The sequence below is a fragment of the Sturnira hondurensis genome, unplaced genomic scaffold (assembly GCF_014824575.4).
Source record: "Sturnira hondurensis isolate 20B ecotype Veracruz unplaced genomic scaffold, ASM1482457v3 Scaffold0017254, whole genome shotgun sequence".
NCBI lineage: Eukaryota > Metazoa > Chordata > Mammalia > Chiroptera > Phyllostomidae > Sturnira > Sturnira hondurensis.
Window position 1 is genome coordinate 2,106,753 of NW_028089885.1, and position 19,476 is coordinate 2,126,228.

At 61.4% G+C, this 19,476-nt stretch overlaps 1 protein-coding gene across 1 annotated transcript; it reads right to left on the reverse strand.

Moving 5' to 3' along the window:
• Positions 1–1,244: 1,244 nt before the first annotated feature.
• On the reverse strand, positions 1,245–17,065 carry GGT1 (gamma-glutamyltransferase 1). Its single transcript, XM_037067455.1, has 14 exons — positions 16,679–17,065; positions 15,789–15,894; positions 10,820–10,984; positions 9,859–9,989; positions 9,653–9,739; positions 7,032–7,224; positions 6,508–6,665; positions 5,663–5,812; positions 5,132–5,268; positions 2,578–2,765; positions 2,240–2,367; positions 2,035–2,147; positions 1,843–1,956; positions 1,245–1,539 (listed from the first exon to the last, which is right to left on the reverse strand). Exons 3-14 carry the CDS (start codon positions 10,978–10,980, stop codon positions 1,393–1,395), a joined length of 1,707 nt encoding a protein of 568 aa, XP_036923350.1. The 5' UTR covers positions 10,981–10,984; positions 15,789–15,894; positions 16,679–17,065; the 3' UTR covers positions 1,245–1,392.
• Between the last annotated feature and the right edge of the window lie 2,411 nt (positions 17,066–19,476).

Consider the following 19,476-nt stretch of genomic DNA (forward strand, 5'->3'; position numbering starts at 1 on the left):
GGGTGAGAGGGGGAAGGCAGGGTCAGGGGTGGGACATCCCCCTTCCTCTCCCAGCCACCCTGGTCAGACAGAGGCCAGGATGCAGGGACCACAGAACAAATGTCCAGGAAAGAAACTGACATCACAAAGTGGCCTGGCCAGAGGTGCAGCCAAGGAGGACCATCTGGGAAGGGCCCTGAGTGTCTGTGTCCAGACGGGAGGGTCAGGGGACAGTGGGAAAGAAAGAGGGGAAATGGGGTCCCTGGATGGGGAGCCTCCTGGCCAGCCCCCACTTCCGTGTGGACTGAAGCCCACTTTTCTGGCTTCCACCTTCTCCCCCGTACCTGTGGCCGTGGGCCATCCTCTGGGGCCAAAACGAGGGGTAGGGGGTGACCGGCACATTCCCCCAGCCCAGCCTCCAGCCCACACGGAGGGATCCCAGAGACAGGGCTCAGACTCTACAGGCACAAAGCCTGCTGCCTTGTGGACACTTTGGAAGCAGCGGGTGTTCCCGCCTTGGGAAGGAGAGCCAGATGCCCGCGCTGGCCCCTGCGCCCCTGCCCCCAGAAGCCCCACTCGTGCTCACTAGCCGGTGGTGTCTGTTGGGCCAGGCGTCCTCTCCCCTGCCAGCCTCCGCCAGCCCTTCCCAGCACCTCACCTTAGGTGCCGAGATGAGTTAGCAGACCCTGAGGGCAGATGAAAGGCTGGCCCCAGGTGTGGGAGACAGGGTGTTGTGTTCACCCCCCTGCTCCCCCGCGCTGTGTTCCCCAGCCACCCACTGGTTCAAGCCCTGACCCTCGGGAATCTCGGGACCCCTTCCAGTTTTCTTTTCCTGAGAACCGGGCCTCCTGGAGCTGATCACAGCTTGGGTTTCATTCTGGATTTGTGCTTGGAAAGCACCCCAGGGCCTGGCTCTGACCAGCATGCTCTGCCCCACTCTTTTGCCCAATCCCACTCCCCAGACCTCAGCTTCACCTCCTTGTGTCCTCAGAAGGGTGATCTGGACACCTGCCAGGCTGAGGAGGCACCCAGCTTCCTAGGATGGGTGGGAAGCTTCTGCTCACAGGAAAGCCATGGCTATGGTGCCTCCTGGTGGCCAAAACTGGAAGCACTGCTGCCCAGCACAGGGACTGGAATGCCTGGTCCCTGGGGCTGGGGCTCATGGTGAGGAAGAACAGGGTGTGGCATGGGCCTGCTCTGTGCCCACTTCCACCCAAGGGGCTCACTATCCTCCCCACCAGGCAGCTCCATTTTATACAGAATTCTGAGGCCCAGAAAACCAGGAGCCAGCCAGCACCTAGTGCTGTGGCCCCCATTTATTACACTGCTTTGTCTCTCATGGGAGAAGCCCAACCCCCAAAGTCTCAGTCCTTTGTAAGCATCTTGCTGCTCAGCCCTGCCTGCTCCCCACGCTCAGTAGCCGGCAGGCTCCCCGCCTTTCCTGGAGTCTGAGGCGGCCGCCCAGCCGCCAGCCGTGTGGACGATGGCCTGCACCACAGCTATGTAGGTGGACGTGACCTCGGTGTGGTGGTGCCGGGTCTCCAAGGCTGTTGTCACTGCCTGGGGGGAGCACGGGAGGGAGGCTTCAGGGGACCTGAGACACCCTCTGAACCACACCCGTGTGGTCAGGGGCTTCACAGACCCAGATAATACCCAGGAAGAGCAAGTCGGGCAGCTGGGCCTGTTGGGTCTCATTGGAGCCCTTGGCCTGCGGCCAGGGCAGTGGGTGCGAGGGCATCTGCTCCTGGCAGAGGATGCCAGCTGCTACCCCCTCCGTGACGAGACAGGAGGCCCAGAACTCCGTCCCAGGACGCCCAGTGCCCACTCCCCGCCGTGACTCAGCTTCTCCACCCCCCGCCGCACCTGGTCGATGTTCTTCTCCACCGTTGTGGTGTCGGGCAGCAGCTGGTTGTGCAGCCGGGGCTCCTCGACCGTCCGCTTCACGTCGTAGCCAAACCACAAGCTGTTGATGATGGCCTGCGAGGACGGTCAGCAGAACGCTGGGTCAGTGCAGCCCAAGGGGGGGGGGCTGAGGACACGGGCGGGGGCACCTACCAGTGCTGTTGCTGTGGTGATCTGGGTGCCCCCAGAGGCACCCACCACCATACGGACCCGGCCATCCTGGCCCACAATAATTGCTGGACACATGGACGAGAGCGGCTGCTTCCCTGAGGGCAGTGGGCAGTAGGGGACAGACAGACTGGTCAGCTGCCCACCTTGGACACCAGCCCCGTCCCCACCTAATGCCCCCACCCCGAACCTGGCTTAATGAAGTTGGCCGGTGAGGGGGGCACCCCAAACTCGTTGGTGATATTGGGGGAACTGAAGTCATCCATCTCATCGTTGAACAGAATCCCGCTGACCTGTGAGAGCACCTTGGAACCGAAGCTGAAGGCCGGCTGAGTCAGATGGCTGTGTCCTGCCTGAGGCTTGGGCCCCGCCCACCCACCGAAGCCCCGCCTTTCGCCCTGTGGGGTCTGGGGCAAGAGTTCTACCAAGGTGGAAGCTCGGCTTCCCGCCATGAAAGGGGTGGATGGAGCCCCGCCTCTGGGACAGGAGGGCAGCCCGGGCCCACCCAGGCCACCTGGCAGCCCCTACTAGAGGTTGATGGTGCTGGTGGCCGACACGGCACTGCCATCCTCGGCAACCACAGACAGGTGGGCGGTGCCCCCGTCGTCTGGTGTGTAGAACTCAGGCTCATAGTAGGAGACTGGGTGAGTGGTGTCATCGGAGATCCGGTCCTGGAGTCGGGCAGCGAAGAACTCGGAGCTCATGTTTCGGATCACCTGCCGAGACCCCAGAGTTGTCCTGAGGAGGTGGAGGGGTGGGAAGGGGCACCAACTTGTGCAGGCAGCTCTCAGGAACCCCCCGACCATGGCTCTGGGCCCAAGCCTCCTGCACCCTTGACCTCCTGTGGCCCATCTGCTCCTCACCAGCCTCCGGCCCTCTTACTGTCCAGCAACTCCGAATGTCTGTCTGTCTGTCCCCCATGCCTCCCCTCTAGCCACATGCACTTATTCATGGAGCTTGCACTGCGGCCTGGCACTGGGGGATCAGCAGGAAACAGACTAGCAGGTCCCCACCCTCACAGCCAGGAAGGCAGGGATGTGCTGGGAAGAACAAGCCAGGGAAGGGTGGGGTAGGGGTGGAGTGGTCAGGGAGGGCTTCTCGGAGGAGGTGACATCTGGAAAGAGCACAGAATGAGGCCTGGGTGGCAAATGCAAAGGCCCTGAGTCAGGCAGATGGTGAGTTGGGTGAAGAAGACTGGTGGTTGGAGATGCGGGCAGGGGCTGATCCCACAGGTCCTAGCAAGCCTCCTAAAGACTTTAGCTTTTGCTCACCACCACCCAGGACTGGGACAGAGGAGTGAGCATGCCATGGCTGTTCTCCCAGGATCCCTCTGAAGGCCATGGGGGTGAAAGAGTGGAACCCAATAGAGAGGCTGTGACATCAGTTGGAGAGAGATGAGGTGGCTCACCCAGGTGGGAGAGGAGGAAGAACTGAAAATGGCCCCAACGTCTTCAGTCCAGAATGGCCCTTAATGGGGGACGTGAACACAGTGGAAAGGGCAGGTTTAGGGATAGAGGGAGCTCGGTTTTGGACAGGTGCCCACTGGACACCAAGGAGCCTGTCTTGAATGGGTGGTGAACCTCCATGTCAGGATGACGCGCGAGATCCACTGAGGGATCGACATGGAGACAGCAGCTTGGAGCCGTGAGCCTGGATGGGCAGACGGAGTGGAAGGACACACAGAGGAGAGGAGGGGCGGAGAGGAGGGGAGAGGCAGCAAGGACAGCCCCTGGGGGCCCAGCAGAGGAAATGCCTCCAGAAGGGTCCAGCAAGCCCCCCCCAGGTTAACTGACTAATCCAGGGGGAAAGTGTACAGCCTGAATCTACGCTCAAGGAAACAGAATTGAATGCAGGAGGAGGTACATTCTACAAGAAAACTGCCCTGGACTTTAAAAACTTGCAGGGAGCCAAGGGGGCCGCTGTAGGTCAGGAGACCGAGAGCCGGAACTGCCAGAGTGGGCCCCGTGGGCCCGGGGCCTAAACTCACTGGGACCCTTGGCGAAACCCCGACACAGGCGTCTCACGGGGCGGCCGGCCCGATGTGCATGGGAGCGGTCCTCACTCGGGAGACACCCTCTGAAACTGGGTCTCCACAGGGCCACCAAAGGCAGAGGCTGGCAGGAGAGGGCTCCAGGAGCAACGGGGAGCAGGGGAGTAGCGTGGCGGGGGAGGGGCTGGAGTGACATGAGCACACTGGCCTCAGCAGTGAAGGACCAAGGATCGCAAAGGGCAAAACGGGGGCACCAGAGGCAGAGCCGCCTCTCTGGGAGGGTGTGGCTGTGTCAGCAGGTGGGTGAGCAGAAGGCCCACCTTACACAGGGGAAGGTCAGAGCAGGTGGCCATAAGGTGGCTTCTGTCGCCTTGGGATACAAGACGCCACGTCACGGGGCCGTGGTGAGCGATGGGGGCACAAAGTGGTCACCAGGAAACAGAAAAGGCCTGGGAGGCCAGAGGGGTTGCTGGGCAGCTGAGGCCCATCCTGGGCAGCACAGGTCCGTGTGTGGGGTCTGCGGGCCTCCTCCAGAACCAGGGGATCCAAGCAGGTAAGGAGGGCTGTCACAGGGTCACAGTGAGGTCCAGTCTGGGGCTGGGGCAGCTGGTGGTGAGTGGGCCGGGCAGGGCCTGGTGGGGATCTGGGAAGCATTAGCTCCTGGACGTGACAAGTTTGCAGGTGGCCAAGGCCTCTGCCCACCTGGGACACTCGTCCTCTCCCTGGCACTGTCCTTTTCATCCTCTGAGGGCTGCACCAGCCCCGTGCAGGCCTCACCTCAGCACTGGCTGGCCCGGGACCTTCCAGGCTGGGGGCACAGCACTTGGAAGGCCTGGAAGTGGGAGTGTGGGGGAGTGAGGGGCACTGACCACTCATTGTCAAGTCTGTCACACTGTGAGCTCCAGGGACAGAGGCTGGGACTCGGCCTCACCAGTCCGTCCCATCACATAGGGGGCCCACTGCCAGAGTTGGTGAAAACCAACCAGCAGAGCAGGCGTGGGGCTTCGTTAATCTGCACAGAATCCCAGGGGGGCCCTCCTGACACCCCTGCAGCTGGCCCCCACCCACCGAGGGCCAGCCCCTGTCCCTTACCTCAGTCACATTGACGAACTTGGGGTCCCCAAGCAGGGTCCTCTTGGCATAAGCGAACCGGAAAGCTTCCACAATGCGGTGGTAGGTCAGGCCCTTCGCCTCGGGCGTCTCCACGCTCGCCCGGGAGAAGTTGTACCCTGGTAAGGCAGAGCCCAGCGACTGTTGGGGACATCCCAGCTCAGCCGAGAGAGCGGGTGCCTGGAGTGGACTCACCCCTGCCTGAACCACCCGGCCCACCCCCAGAAGCAGAGCACTTAATGACAGGCAGCAGCAGCGCTTGCTCCAAGAGGGCGAGGGACGCTGGGGTTGGGCTCCTACATCCAGCCAGAGGGCTGCCCAGTCTGCTCCGTCACAGGTGATCGTCCGGCATTGGGTGCCTGGGGCGAACCAGACTCCACTGCCCTTGAGACCCACTCCCGGTACACTGCTCCCCACGACGCTCTCTCCTGACACTCCCCCAGCCCTGAGAGTATCCCCTCGGGGCCTGCTCACTCGGCACTGCCCCCTGCCGGGCTGTGGTGGACAGCTCACCCTTGAGGATGTTGAGGATGAGGACCAGCACAGGCCCACTGAGTGGGGCGCTGGGCACGTAGAGCCGGGCATCCCCGAGGCTGATGCTCAGTGGGTGCTCGATCAGCTCAGCGCGGTAGTTGTTCAGGTCCCTGGCCGTCACAATGCCTCCTGCAACCAGACAGCAGCTCCATGGAGGGGAGTGGACATAGGGATCGGCCTGCACTACTGGGGGTCAGGGCTGCCATTTGAGGATGGGGTCGCACCACTGGAGGGAGGTCTGTCCACCCTGCAGGGCCGCTGCCCCTCCACCTCCACACTGGCCCACCCTCCAGGTCCTCAGTCCTCCCAGATGGTGCCGCTGTCCCACGGCCAGGCCCAGACCAGCTGTCCTCAACCTGCTTGTCCTGCTGGCCTTCAGGTTGGCCCCTCTCTCTAGGTTTTAGCCTGTTCCCTCCCTCCAGAAACACCCTTCCTGCCTATAAAGTGCAATCTTATATACAGCTCAGGTGTTGCCTCTTCCAGGAAGACCTCCCAGATCTTCACTTAGTGTTTCCTCAGCCATGGCTCATACCTATGCCTGCATTTAACCCACCCACACACACACTCAGAAAGCCCAGGGTGGGAGGGCTTTCTCTCCTAAACTGTGTCATCTCTCTGAGCTCTGACCTAACCAAGACCTGTGGACTCATGGTTGTCGCTGACTGCAAACACGTCTGTGACTCTCCCCTGCCAGGTGCTCCCTGAAGGCCCAGTGCCCAACCCAGGCAGGACCCAAGGGTCTGAGGACCCCAGACTTCTAGGCCCCATCTCAGGGTTTCCTCTGCAAAGCTCCCCACCCCAGATCCCAGAGATCATCCACTCACCGGCCGCCTGGATGTCCTTGACGATCTGGGCCGTGAGGCTCCCATTGTAGAAAGCCTGGGCGCCCTGGGAGGCCAGAGTCTCGTACGTGTCAGCCAAGCGTGGCATGGTCACTATGTCCCCCTCTCGCAGCACCTTCCCATCCCGGCAGAATACCTCGCTGGGGCAGAGTGGGCTCCCGTGAGGCAGACCGGTGTGGTGGGCTTAACCAGAACACCCCCACAGCCACCCAGCACAGGGAACAAGAACAAAGGACAGTCAGCTCCTGTTCACCGGTGGGTGGCCCTGTCACTTGGGGCTGATCCTCCAGCGTCCAGCCCAGGCTGTTCAGGCCAGAGCCCCAAGCACCAGGCTTGGAATGTGTCCCCTCACACGGTGGGAAGGGTTTCAAGTCTCCAGGAGCCTGCCCCTCCATCAGCACAGGTTCCTGAAAGTGCTCCATCAGCTAGCCCCTCACGGCTTGCAGGGAGCTGGGGACATACCTATCCCACCCGAGCCCCAGGGCGGGCCAGCCTGGTGGACATACCACAGGGTGGACTGCTGCTCAACGACATCCCGCTTTGTCTCCAGGGCTGCCGCCAAGCTCTTCCCTACGGGGAAGCCTTGCCGCGCCAGCTGGATGCTGGGCTGGAAGAGGCGAGCCCAGGGCAGCCGCCCATGGCGCTGGTGTGCCAGCTCGAAGCCACGGATCTCACCAGGGACTGCCACCGACAGCCCCCCTGCGAAGTGAGAGGGACGAAGTTGGTGGTTCCAGAAAAGGGACAGCAGGGCCTCTCAGGCATCGTCCCAGGCACAGTCCCCAGATGGGGCCCGTGAGTCTCAGGAAGCAAATGGGCTTTTGAGGTCATACCTGGATTCAGCAGGCAAGGCTGCAGACCAGCCAGGGGTGTCTGACAGGGTATGGGAGGGCAAAGTGGGAGTGTGTGCTGGTGTTGCTGCCCTGGGTCTGGATGTCTATTTCTGCAGGCGCCACCATGTCTGAAACCCTGTGCCAGTCTCGCGGTGGCACAGTGAGACCATGGGGAGTGGGACCCAGGCCACCTCTCAGCCTGAGCCTCTGAGTCCTCAAGGCCTCTTGTCCCATAAGACTCCAGGGTCCACCAGGACCTGCTGCCAAAGCCCGCAGTGCAAACCCAGGCCAGTCCTGAAGTGAGGGCCCCTTGTCTATTGTCCCAACTGGGGCCTGACCCTGAGTCCCTGCCCCGTCCCCTCTCTGGGCCTCAATGTCCCCATATGACCATGGGGAGTGTTCTGTCTTCCAGCTCTGACCTCCAAGGAGCCCACGATTGCACAGGAGACAGACCCCTCCCCCGGTCCCACTGCCCACCTGGCCCTAAACGGACACTGAAGGTGCAGCCACAGTCCTCACTCCAGGCCCCATCCTGTGTACCCCCTGAGGTTACGGGCTCCTCTGAGCTACACCCAGGCTCTGGTTCCACTTGCACGCCGACAACTCCCGGATTTACTCCCTGGCGTGCCCCCTGAGGGCCAGGTCTGGGGTGCACTAGCCCATTAGAAAAAGGCATCTCACACTTAACATGCCCAACCCCCAAATTCTGATTGTCACCTTGACAGTCTCCACCAGGGTCTCCCTGTCTTTCCAGGTGCAGATGCAGACCCTCGGTCACCAGGACTCTGGCACACACGCTACACCCAACCCATCAGCAACCCCCCCCCACAGGCTTCACCCCCTACCTGTGTTGCACGTCAGCCACCAACTGCCACCCTCATCACTCCCTGATTGGATCCCCAAGACCCCCTGATGGATCACCCACTGGGCAGGTGGCTTGCTTTCGGTCCCTTCCACAGAGCCCAAGGGGTCCCATCAGACACAGGCTGGACCCACCACAACCACCCCACACGCAAACACCCAGAGGACACCACTGACTCCTCAAATAAGAAGCACGGTCACCACAATGACCCACAAGGTCTGATGCAGCTTGGGCTGCTCTGTCTGACCCTGTGTCCTTGTCCTCCCCCCGCCCACCCCCTCACCGCACATCCCGACAGCACCCATGCAGCTTCCCCCACCACACCCCAGTGTCGGGTCTTTGCTCAGATGCTGCCTCCCTGACCAGGCCACCCTCAGCGAATCACACACCCTCCGGCCCTTCCCGCCCCTGCTTTCCCAGCAGCACGGGCACACCCTCCCTGCTCAGCCTCTGTTCTGCAACTGTGAGGACAGCTTGACCAGGCCTGGGACACGAGCTGTTGCTTTTGTGTCGGACGCCAGCCTGAGGAGCAGCCCCCGACACTTTAGGGATGCCCAGTAAGTCCTAGTTAGTCCGTGAGTTCCTAGCATCCCCATGATGCCAGTAGGTCCCTGAGGTTCCAGCAATCTCACACTCTAATTTCTCCTACACATTTGGGGTTTCTCAATGGGCACAAATTCAAAAATTCTGCACGTTGCAGAGGACTCTAAAGGGGCTGTCCATGGCCTGCAGTAGGGCTCAGACGGACTCTGGCCCCCATGCCCTGCCCCTCCTCCTCTTGGACCTCTTTTCCTGCCATCCATCTTGGGGGGCGGGGTGCAGGTGTGACCCCAGAGCAGCGCCCCCTGGTGGCTACTGTCTTTTCCTCAGCTGCTTGGGGAGTTGTGAGGCTGGGCAGTGGGGAGCCAGGAGAAGAGTCTGCTCTTTGCTTATGGCCAGAGTAGAAAAAAGAAACTTCCCCCCATACTTATCCTCACAAATGAACAACTTGGATATCTGTGAAAAGCGTAGGGTTTAGACAGCCCGCTTCACCAGCATGGAGCTGTGCGACCTCAGCTGGTTTGCACGACCTCCCGGGGACTCAGTGCCCCCACCCATAAAATGGGAGCCAACATGGCGTTCCCCTGGCCAAGTGCACAGGGAGGGTTCGGGGCCTCGTCAGTGGGAAGGGCTGAGTGGAGTGCTGGCCCCAGGGCCCCCTGGGATGGCAAGCGGCTGCAACGGTAATTATTCTCCCTATATTGGCGCAGGGCGGCCCTGGAGAGGCCTGAGCAGAAACAGCAGAAGCTCTGCCCCTTCACTCTCCACGGGAGTGGTCCCGACCCTTCAGTGTGAGGATGTGACAGGGCTGGGCATCCGTGGCTGCCAGAGCCGCCCCTGGACCCACAGGGCCATGTTAAACCTTCACGTTCCACACCTTGCCCCTGCCCCTCACCGTTCTGTGACTGCTCCGGGCTGCTAAACATGTCAGAGGAGGCCAGCTCAGGGGCCACCTCCCGGGCGTTGATGACCTCAGCTTTGCCTGGAGGGAGAAGCAGGTGGGCCGTCAGGACCCAGCGGCCACCCGACCGTGCCCCCCCCCAGCCCCAGTCCCATGGGAGGCGGACACCCTGGCACCCCCCTGCTCCCGCAGGCACTCACGTGTGGTGCTGTTGTAGATGGTGAGGAACAGGCCGCCTCCGATGCCCATGCTGTGCGCATTCATGAGCCCCACACACAGCAGGGCCGCAATGGCAGCGTCCACCGCCGAGCCGCCCTCCTGCAGTGCGTCCCTGCCCACGGCATGCCGGGGAGAGTGAGAGCCTGTGGGCCCCAGCCCCCATAGTCCTGCCGCCCAGCCTCCACTGCCCCCCGCCACCCCACCCCCCCGCCCCCGCCATCTGCCCGGGGTCCCACCCACAGGGACTGAAAAGAAGTCTGAAAGAGTCTTCAGGTTTTTTTAATGTAAGTCTAAGACCGGCGGGCTTATATTTCCCTCCTTTTTAAGCAAACAAATGTACATAATCTTTACAACGAAAAATTGTTACATTAGGCCCTGGCTGGTGTAGCTCAATGGATTGAGCGCAGGCCTGGGAACCAAAGGATCGCGGTTCGATTCCCAGTCAGGGGCACATGCCTGGGTTGCAGGCCAGTTCCCAGCAGGGGACTCACGAGAGGCAACCATACATTGATATTTCTCTCCTCTCCTTCCCTTCCCCTCTAAAGATAAATAAATAAAATCTTTAAAAAATTGTTACATTAGTAACATTCATCATTAATAGCACTTTTCCTGTTTAAGTCTTTAAGTGGGAACCGATCTACATGTTTACTATGAGACAGGAGTTGAAAATGGTATCAAATAGCAGAGTTTAGCTGGAGAAACGGACACCCTCAGCACAGAGGAAGGGCCCGGCTGAGCATGGGAGGCCTGTGTCCTGCTCTTGGGGTCAGGGGCCCCTTCTTCCCCGACCAGAGGCTGCCATGAAGGTGCAGAGAGGGTACCCCTTGCCCAGGCAGCCAATTTACAGGTGGGGAAACTGAGTCTCAGAAGGGCAAGGGTCTTACCCAGGCCCACTTCTGGTGGTTGTCCTCTCCGGCTGTCCCCACACCCTGCCCCACTCACCTCCCAATCTCTGAGCAGGGTCTGGCATCTGCGGCCACGGCTGCCCTGGGGTACACGTGGCTGGGTGGCTTGGAGGTGTTGGGCAGCCAGAGGGAGAGGCCGATGATGATGAGCACCAGGACGATAGCTGCCAAGGCCACTGCCACGAAACGCTTCTTCATGGTTCTGTGGGCACGCAGAGGGGGTGGGGAGCAGGGTCAAGGAGCCATGCCAGCCTGGCCTTGGGCACATCCTGACCTCCACCCCCGCAGTGTGCAGCCCAGAGTCAAGGCTCAGAAGTGTCCCTGCATTTCCTCCCTGCCTGCCGCCCAGAACACGTGTGGGTCAGGTCACTCTGCCCGCCCGTACCTTCCCTGCCTCTCCGCAGGGACCACTCCTGGGAGCGCCCAGATTTTACATGAACCTGGTCTGCGGTGCCTTGTCTACTTCCTCCCAGGGACCCAGCCCTCTAGTGCCAATGGGTTGTTCCAGGAGGGACAACTCTGGCCTGCTTTTTCCTATGTCTACACCTCATCTCAGAGCCCAGCACTGCCCAGAGTGGCCTTCCACAGAATATAGGGTTCAGCTCCCATCGCGCCCCTGAAGGGGACACCTGCAGTCCCCTGAGATCACCAGGTTGGCCGCCACAGAGCAGAGGCCTACCCTCCTCAACGGAGGAATGACCGGGGAATGAGGGAAGTCTCTCTCTCTCCCCCCCTGCGGGAGCCTGCGCCACAGAATCTGCTCCAGAGAGATGCCCCAACCGTGTAGGTGACAGGGTAAACCCGAAGCAGGCCCAGCCCTTCCCAGGGAGCGCTGTGAGGCTTCTCTGCCTCCAGATGAGCTCTGAAGTCAGAGAGGAGGCTGTGAGCTGCTCACACACTGGCATGAATTCTCCCAGCATTCCTTCTGCTAGGCAAGGCTGCGTGGGGGTTTGCGTAGAGCGAGGCAGGAAGCGGTGAGGGCACTCCTGTACGGGCCGTCAGTGGTGAGTGTGTCATGTGACCAGGTAGTGGAGCCTGGCTGGGGGTGGGGGCGTGGGGGCGGAATGGGTCTTGGGGCCCGCCTGCTCCCTCTGAGCTTGGACTTGGGCAAGTCACCGACAATCTGTCCCATGGAAATGACAGAGGCACTCTGTTTGGGGTGTTGTGACAATTAAGTGGGTTGGAAAGTGTGAAAAGTGATGTCAGTGCTGGGCTTTGCTGGTGGGGGTGTGCGGGGGGGGGGCACTTGGAGGCCTATAGAGGGCAACTGAGAAGCTGCTCAGCCTCTTCCTCAATTTTTCCCCTGTTGACTTCCTTCCAGGCTGTGCTGAGAGTGACAGCAGTTACCCTTGGGGTCCCCTTGATAGTGGCCGCAGGTGGGGGGCATGACCCCAGCAGGGAAGGAGGGGGAGGGTGTCAGAGGTTCTGGGTCTCCCTCTCCCAGAAGCAGTTCCCTCCAAAGTGCGGGTGCCTGTCAGTGAGCTGGCACCCATCTGGCTCACCCTGCCCTTACTCTGAGGGTCTGAATGCCGGGGCCAGAGGTGGTGACCCTGAGATAGTTTAGAAATGGAGCCCCGACCCCATGTGGGGGGCATCCAGACACCAGCGTGGAAGGGCTTTCTCCTCCCCTGGCTCAGGGGGCGGTCACACAGCAGGCTGCTTACCACCCTACATCCCCAGTGGGATGGATTCCAGCCAGGCCCTCGGCTCCACCTTGACAGAATCTGGGCACCATGGTTTCTGGCTGGATACCATACCACACCCCCTACCCCCGCTGGCATCTCCTGTTCTTCGGTCCTCCTAAAAGCTGGCACTGGGCTCTAAAGTGCCAAGCAGGCCCTGCCCCTCCCTGGTGCCCCCAGGGACAGTCCATGTGCTCCGCCCTTAGCCTCTGAGAGACCTGGCAGCCTCCAGGACACACCCCGAGCCAGGGTGGGGGGGCCTCCTGGTAGAGACAGCTGTGCTGGCAGGTCTGGGGGGGCTCAGGAGCTGACAGGCAGCAGGCAGCATCTGTTGGGGACACAGGACTTTCCCATCCCGTGCGGTGGGGCAGGACTGGGTGGGAAAGGGACCCTCCACTGGCACAGGCCATGCTGGGTACTTTGGGGGCTTGGTCTCCTTTCTCCAGGGATTGGAGTCATTGGCTCAGATGCCCCTCAGGGCCTTTCTCTCTCTCCTCAGGCCCCTGGGTTGAGCAAGCCATGACTTCCAAAGTCCACACTCCAGCCTCCCCTGTCCATCCACCCACCCAAGAGCCCAAGTGGGCTCCCCAAGGGGCAGGGGTGCCCAGAGAGGCTTAGACTTCCAGGGTGTGTGGGGAGGGTGTGAATGGCGCTGACCCGCATCCCCTCCTCCCTGGGCAGGCAGCAGGGAGGCTGGCTCAGCCCCCAACAGGCAGACAAATCCTGCCTTTCGGAAGACACCCTGCTGGGAGACCCAGGCTTCCACTCCCCACTCCCCGCCCCATGTTTTTCTCGAAGACTCCATAAACAATGTCCAAGCCCGAAGGCCCGGTTCCCACATGTCAGTATCAGGAGGGGAAACCAAGGCCAGAGAGAGGACCAGGCACAGCACCTAGCCTCAAACCCCAGCCTGGCTCCTTGCAACCCCGGCAGGCTTACCTGAGGCCCAGGGGAATCTGGAGCCCAGAAAAGCTCCTGTCCCTCAGCAGACAGCTCTGGGTTGGGGCACAGCAGGGGAGAAAGAGGCAGATTTATCTGCCTGGGAAAGTCTCAGCTACATCGAGGCTGCCTTCCCACTCCCAGGGGAGGCGGCTGGGCTGGGAGGCCTGAGGGACCTCAGGAGCCGGAGCCACGCCCCCAGCCCCTGCAGAGTAGTTCAGGGGGCCTTGGAGCTGGGACTGAGATCTGGGGATGGGCTTCTCCAAGGAGGGGCAGAGGCGGGCTAGGGGAGGGTGGGGACTGGAGGAACTCACATGCTCACCTAGTCCCCAAAGGGGCTAGAGGCCAGCCAAGGGGTGCCCTGCACCCCCGTGGGCAGCTGAAGCATTTGAGTAGGGTGGGGCTGTTGGTCCTTTCAGGGAGGTTCAGCCTGGCAGGGAGGAAGGTCAAAGGCTGACATATAGTCAGCAAGGAGGCACGGTGACTTGGCCGGTCACCAGGTGACTAAAGTTCATGAGGACCCGGAAGGTGCTGTGACGTGAGAGCCGTGCCCCTTGGAGTCCCCATGGCGGTGGCAGCAGGTGAGGGTGTAACCCGACGGGAAAGGACAGGTGTGACAGAGGCAGGGGCTCCCTCTTTGGGACTCAGACCCTTCGACCCAGAGCCCCAGGCTGGGTCCCCTGCTGAGAAGCCCCTGTCCCTGTGCAGGGCGTCCCAGTGACGGTTCCCGAGGCAGCACAGTAGGAACGCCACCTGCATCAGACCCGGGAGGCCTCGCCACAACCCACAACCCTCCACCTGATGCCCTGGGACGCTCTCAAAAACACAGCCTGGGGCCTCGGACCAGAACCAGCCCCACCGCCTGCCAGCAACACTGCTGCCTCAGGCTCAAGGAAGTACCTGAACAGCCCGGAAAGGCAGCTCCCCGTGGAGGGCCAGAGCTGGTCCGAAGCCACAGAGTCCCACAGTGCCGGCCTGGCCACCCCACACCTGCCCCCAAGCTGCAGAGTGTCCCTGACCAGCCCACCAAGGAGGTCCTCAGTCAGCATCGGCTCTGGTCTGGCCCAGAGAACCTTGGACACCACTCCCCACTCCCCCAGGCCGTTATCTGCTAAGGGCAAGGACAAGCGTCTGCCACGTCCTGAGTCATGGCTCCCACCCAGCTCTGCTTGGCAGCCCCCAGAGCCCTGTCTCTCACAATGAATCCACAGCCACCCTGCAAGGCTGCACCACCCGATAGGCAGGAGATAATGCAGCTGAGCAGATAGTGCTGCTTGCCCTGGACCGCGCAGCCAAAACAGACCTTGTTTCGTCACCTGACACCCTTGAGCAGGCCAGAGATGCTGAAGCCAAACGGTTTGCCTGGCCATCACCCCAACGCAGACCAGAGTGACTGGGAAAAGGCCCAGGACCTATCCCCAAGGGCTGGACACCGGCCAGGAACATAGGGGATTTGGCCCTGCCTGAGTGGCTGCATTGCAGGGCAGTCAGCTGGGACGGGTCTGCAGTGGAGCCCACGGGGTTCTGCCCCTACCCTGAGCCGGCTCAGCAATTTTCTCCCTGCCTGGGGTGGCACGAGACACAGCGGTAGCAGAAGCAGCAGGAAACGAGGAAGAACCTCTGAGTGGGCGGAGGATGGCCCAGCCCCCACAGGTAACCCCAACAGGGAAACCCTTGGCACAGGGAGCTGCTGGCCATGAGGCACAGTCACCTGTGCCTAGCGGCAGCTGCAGGTGCGAGCGGTGCGGGGGGCGAGAGGGAAGGCGGCTCCTCACAGGCGTTAACAGAAGCGTAACGGAACACAGAAGGTCCTTTCTCACATGTCGAGTACATCACGTGCCGTCCTGGTCAGCCTCCCCTATGTACAGAGTGGGGACCTGGGGACAATGGGTCTGGGGAAGCCGTGTTATCCCAGGCGAGGCCTCAGAGGCCAGGCGGCAGGTCTCCTCCAGACCCTGTGCCTCCTGTCCGAGGCACAAAAAGTGGTGAGCTCCCTGTCCCCGGGAATGTGCAAGTCTTACTCACCCAAAGAAGCTAGCTCTGCCACTAGCAGTCCCCTGCACCCACTGCCCCAAGATGAATCTAGGCTGAGCCAAGCGAGTTCCCAGGACACAGCAGAGAGGAGCAGGAGGAAGAGGAAGATGGGGCAGCCAGCTTGGAGTTTCTCTGTTAATCCCCCAACCCAGACTAATGGCTGTGTCTTCTCAACCCCAGAGCCACAGGGTTGAAATTTGGCCACAGCCCCAAACCCATTCCTACACAGGAAACAGAGGCTTAGGTAGATGTAACTTGCCCCAGGTCAGATGGCCCCCCGGAGCCCAGACCTGGACGTGGGACCCACCCTGCTTGCCCCGCCACAGCCAGCCTGCAGGAGGAGTCACCTACCTTGGGGATGAGAGAGGACCCGGCCCTCAGGGGTTTGCTTGGCCCTGTCCACAGCCCAGGACGGGAAGCTTGTCAGAGCTGGGGTCGCTTTTGCCTGCTGCCCACGCTGGTGGGATAAGGCTGAGAATCAGATGAAGGGATCTTCCCCAGGAGTTGGTCATCACTACCTGCCAGAACCCGGCTGAAATACGCGAGATGGCCGAAAAGGGGCGACCCTGGCACAACCCGCCTGGCCCCAACCCCACCCCAGCCACAAACCACAGCCCCAGAGGAGAAAGCACAGCCCAAGAACACGCCATCTGACCCCTCCCCACAGTGACTCCCTCACTCCGGGCTCCCAGATCCTTCTAGGCCTCAGTTTCTCCGTGATGCACTCCTCCCTCTTAATTCGGAGAAACCACTTCCTGGGTGCTGTGGTTTCTTCAAAGCCTCTTCAAAGGCTCTGGAGAAGTCAAGTGGCCCCACCCAGCCCTCCTCCACCCTCACCTGTGGCAGAGCGGGCCAGAAAGCTTGGATAGGCAGCCTCAAACCCACTCACCAGACAAGCAACAGGCTCCCAGCCCAGACCCTGTCAGACAGACAGCCAAGGGCTCTGCCCACCTGTGGACCCCTCTGCCCCTGCGTCCCAGGGAGCCCTGCCCCTGTCCCCCTGAAGGGCAGCGTGCTCCCATCACGCACAGACTGCAGCCGGGAGCAGAGGAGGAGCTGCTCCAGGGCATGGCCAGCACGTGGCAGAGCTGGGGCTGGAACCCAGGCCTCCAGGTGCTCACGGGAGGCCCCAAGCCCAAGCTCCCCTCACCTTCACTGTCCAGCAGCTCAGAGAGGGTGGGCTATGCTTTGGGGCAGCACAGCACTAGGGTACAGGCAGAGCCCACTCCATCGCAGCTCACCTGGCTCCAGGGCTGGTCCTCCCGCTGCTCTCTAGCACAGGACTGAGTCCCAGGGCCCAGCTGTGACCCAGCTCCTCCCCTCCTCCCCGTGCTGGCCTGGGGTGGGGGAAGGCTTTAAAGGCACAGGAACCTGTCCAGGTGGGAAGAGGGCCGGCTCCTGGTCCTGTCCCTGCGGCTGTGTGACCTGGGACAGCGGCTGGCCTCTCTGAGCCCAGTGGAGTCCCAAACCCTGAACGACAGACCTCAGCTTTGGGCCCAGTGAGTCTGGGTTTCCAGCAAAGGCAGGTCAGACCGAGGGTTTCCTGGGAGGAGGTGAGCTCCTCCCCAACTCGGAACATCCAGAGAGGGGCCACACGGCACTGGGGCACAGCCAGGCAGCCCACACCAGGGGGACTGGGAGTAAAACTCAGTGACTAGGCTCAAACTCACCTGAGAAGCCTGAGATTCTCTCCACAGTCTCAGGGAAGGGGCTGCACCTCTAAGAGTGCCCTCTCCCTGACCTCAGGGCTGCAGGTGGAGTGTCTAGAGACTGTTACTCCAAGGACCCTGGTCACTTGGACTGAAGAGAGTCACATGACCGGGGAGCCTTTCCTTATCCTCCAGCTTTCTGGGGTCAAGCAGGCAGACTGATGGTGGCCACGAGGCAGTCGGGGGACGGATGGGCCACCATTCATCCCCACACCTGCTGCCGCCCACCAACTGACACGGGGCGGGTGCCCCCACAGGGCTGCCTGGCCCAGGGCTGCCTGTGCCTCTGAGGTCCATGCGTGGCCTGCTGCTGGCCAGAATGGCCACCACTAGCACAGCCCTGCCTTAAATTCATTCCTTCTTCACCTATTCCTTCATCCATCTAATCCTGGCCCAACCAGAGTCTTCTCTCAAGGAGCCCCCAGCCAGACTGCGATGGAATAGTATGGTCCGCCAAGAAGGAGGGAGACTCCAGGGCCCCGAGGGAGAGGCAGAGCTCGTGGGGGTCGGGGATCCAGGCCGAGCTGGGGTCGGCATGCCTCTAGGAGCAGTGAGCGTGCGAGGGAGACTCCTGACCTCCGTCGGCCTTTCCCAAGCCTGAAGGTGCCAAGGCTAGAAAGGGAGGTGGCTGAGTGCAGACATTAAAGGCACCTGGAGCCCAGGAAGGCTAGTGAATGTGTCACGGGGCTGGGTAACCCATTAGCCCCAGCTCACTCATTAAGACCCCGGTGGGTGACCATTAGCTCCTCTGTGGCCCTGCAGAGGGCAGGGGCTGTGGAAAGGAGGGAGTGTGGATGGGGGCGTTGGCTGGGGACTAGCCACTGGCAGAGCTGGGCTCTCCGCGTTCTTGTTCTTTGAAGATCTTTCCTGGGCCAAACTGGCCTCCAGCCAGGGGCAGGTGTCCAGGCCACTTGAGGGGGGGGGCGCCACCCCACTATCCAGGTGTCTTTTGCCTTCTAATCACCCCTGCTGGGCTGGCACCAGCAACCTAGAATGCCTCAGGGGCCTTGGCTGGACAGGAGGCTCAGGTGGACACCTGGCCTGTTCCCTGCTCTGAGAAATGGGCCCACAGCGGCCTCCAAGGCCATGCCTGTTCTGTGGGCTTGGATCTGACTCCCCTCTGTGCCTGGGAAAACAAGACACTAGCGGAGGGAGAATGGCACTCCCAGTACAAGGAAACTGCAGCCCGAGAGGACAAGGTATTTGCTCGAAGCAGAGCAGTGACCCATGACAGGGAGAAGGCCCTGAGCCCAGTTCCTCCTGCAGCTTCTGTCCTGCCGCACCCTGCTGCCAGCTGGGCCCTGGGAGCGGCCATGCCCGAGTTCCAGGAAGTGCCGGGTGAACTTCATGCCCCGGGTGGACCCCAGCTGGTAGAGACACAATCTCCCTAAATGCGATCACGAGCCCGACGGGGAGTGGACCAGACAGGCGGCTCTGATCGAGACGCACGCAGGGCCTGCTTCAGCCCCCAGAACCGCTGGGACAGGGTTTCAGAACTTTCCAGAAGCCAGGACACCCGATATTGCCCAGCACGTTTTGTGTCTCCTGGTGTCTGCACGAAGGAGACGTTTGGAAGACCGGCTGGACAAACTGGCTGCAAATCCAAGCATCTTAACTCTGGGGTCACAGAATCTCGGAGGTTTAGCCTCTGACCGCCCACCTCCAGACTTCCTTCCACCTGCCCCGACGGGGAACACACTGTCTCTAAAAAGTGAGGCTGGTTGGTTGGTTGGCAAGTTCTTCCCAGTGTCAGGCCCCCCAATTTGCCTCTTTCTGATGCTTTCTGCAGCTATTTCGAGTCGGCCTGCTTCAGCGGGCCTGTCCGCCACCCTGTGTCTACTCGGCCACTGCCTGTGAGGGCCCTGCAGACCACGTGAAGGGATGGAAGGAAGACTCCAGCTTGAGGGGTGGGGGTTGCCCAGTGGAGGCGGGGAGGTGAGCTCTGGCCAACTGTAGGCACGGTCAGAGTCCCCGTACCCGCAGAGCCTGGCCACCACTCCCAGGAGCCATTTCCGGCACCCACCTTTGATGTGAGGATAGAGGCTGGAGCTTGGCCAGAGATACCGGCTTGTTAACACGTGGGAACGGCCAGTAGCAGGGCCAGGCTGGCACGTGGTGGACCCAGTCCACGTCCCAAACTCAGAGGCAGGACAGCAGCATGACCAAGGGCGTGGGCTCTGAAGTGACTGGGCTCAAACTCACCCCTAGCCACTGATGGCCCAGCGTCTCTTCTTCCTGCCTCAGTTTTCTGGCTGGAGAAGGATCATTGAAAGAGTCGTTGGGGGGCGTGTGTGGTAGGCAGTTAGACAGACAGACGTGAGCAGAACAGG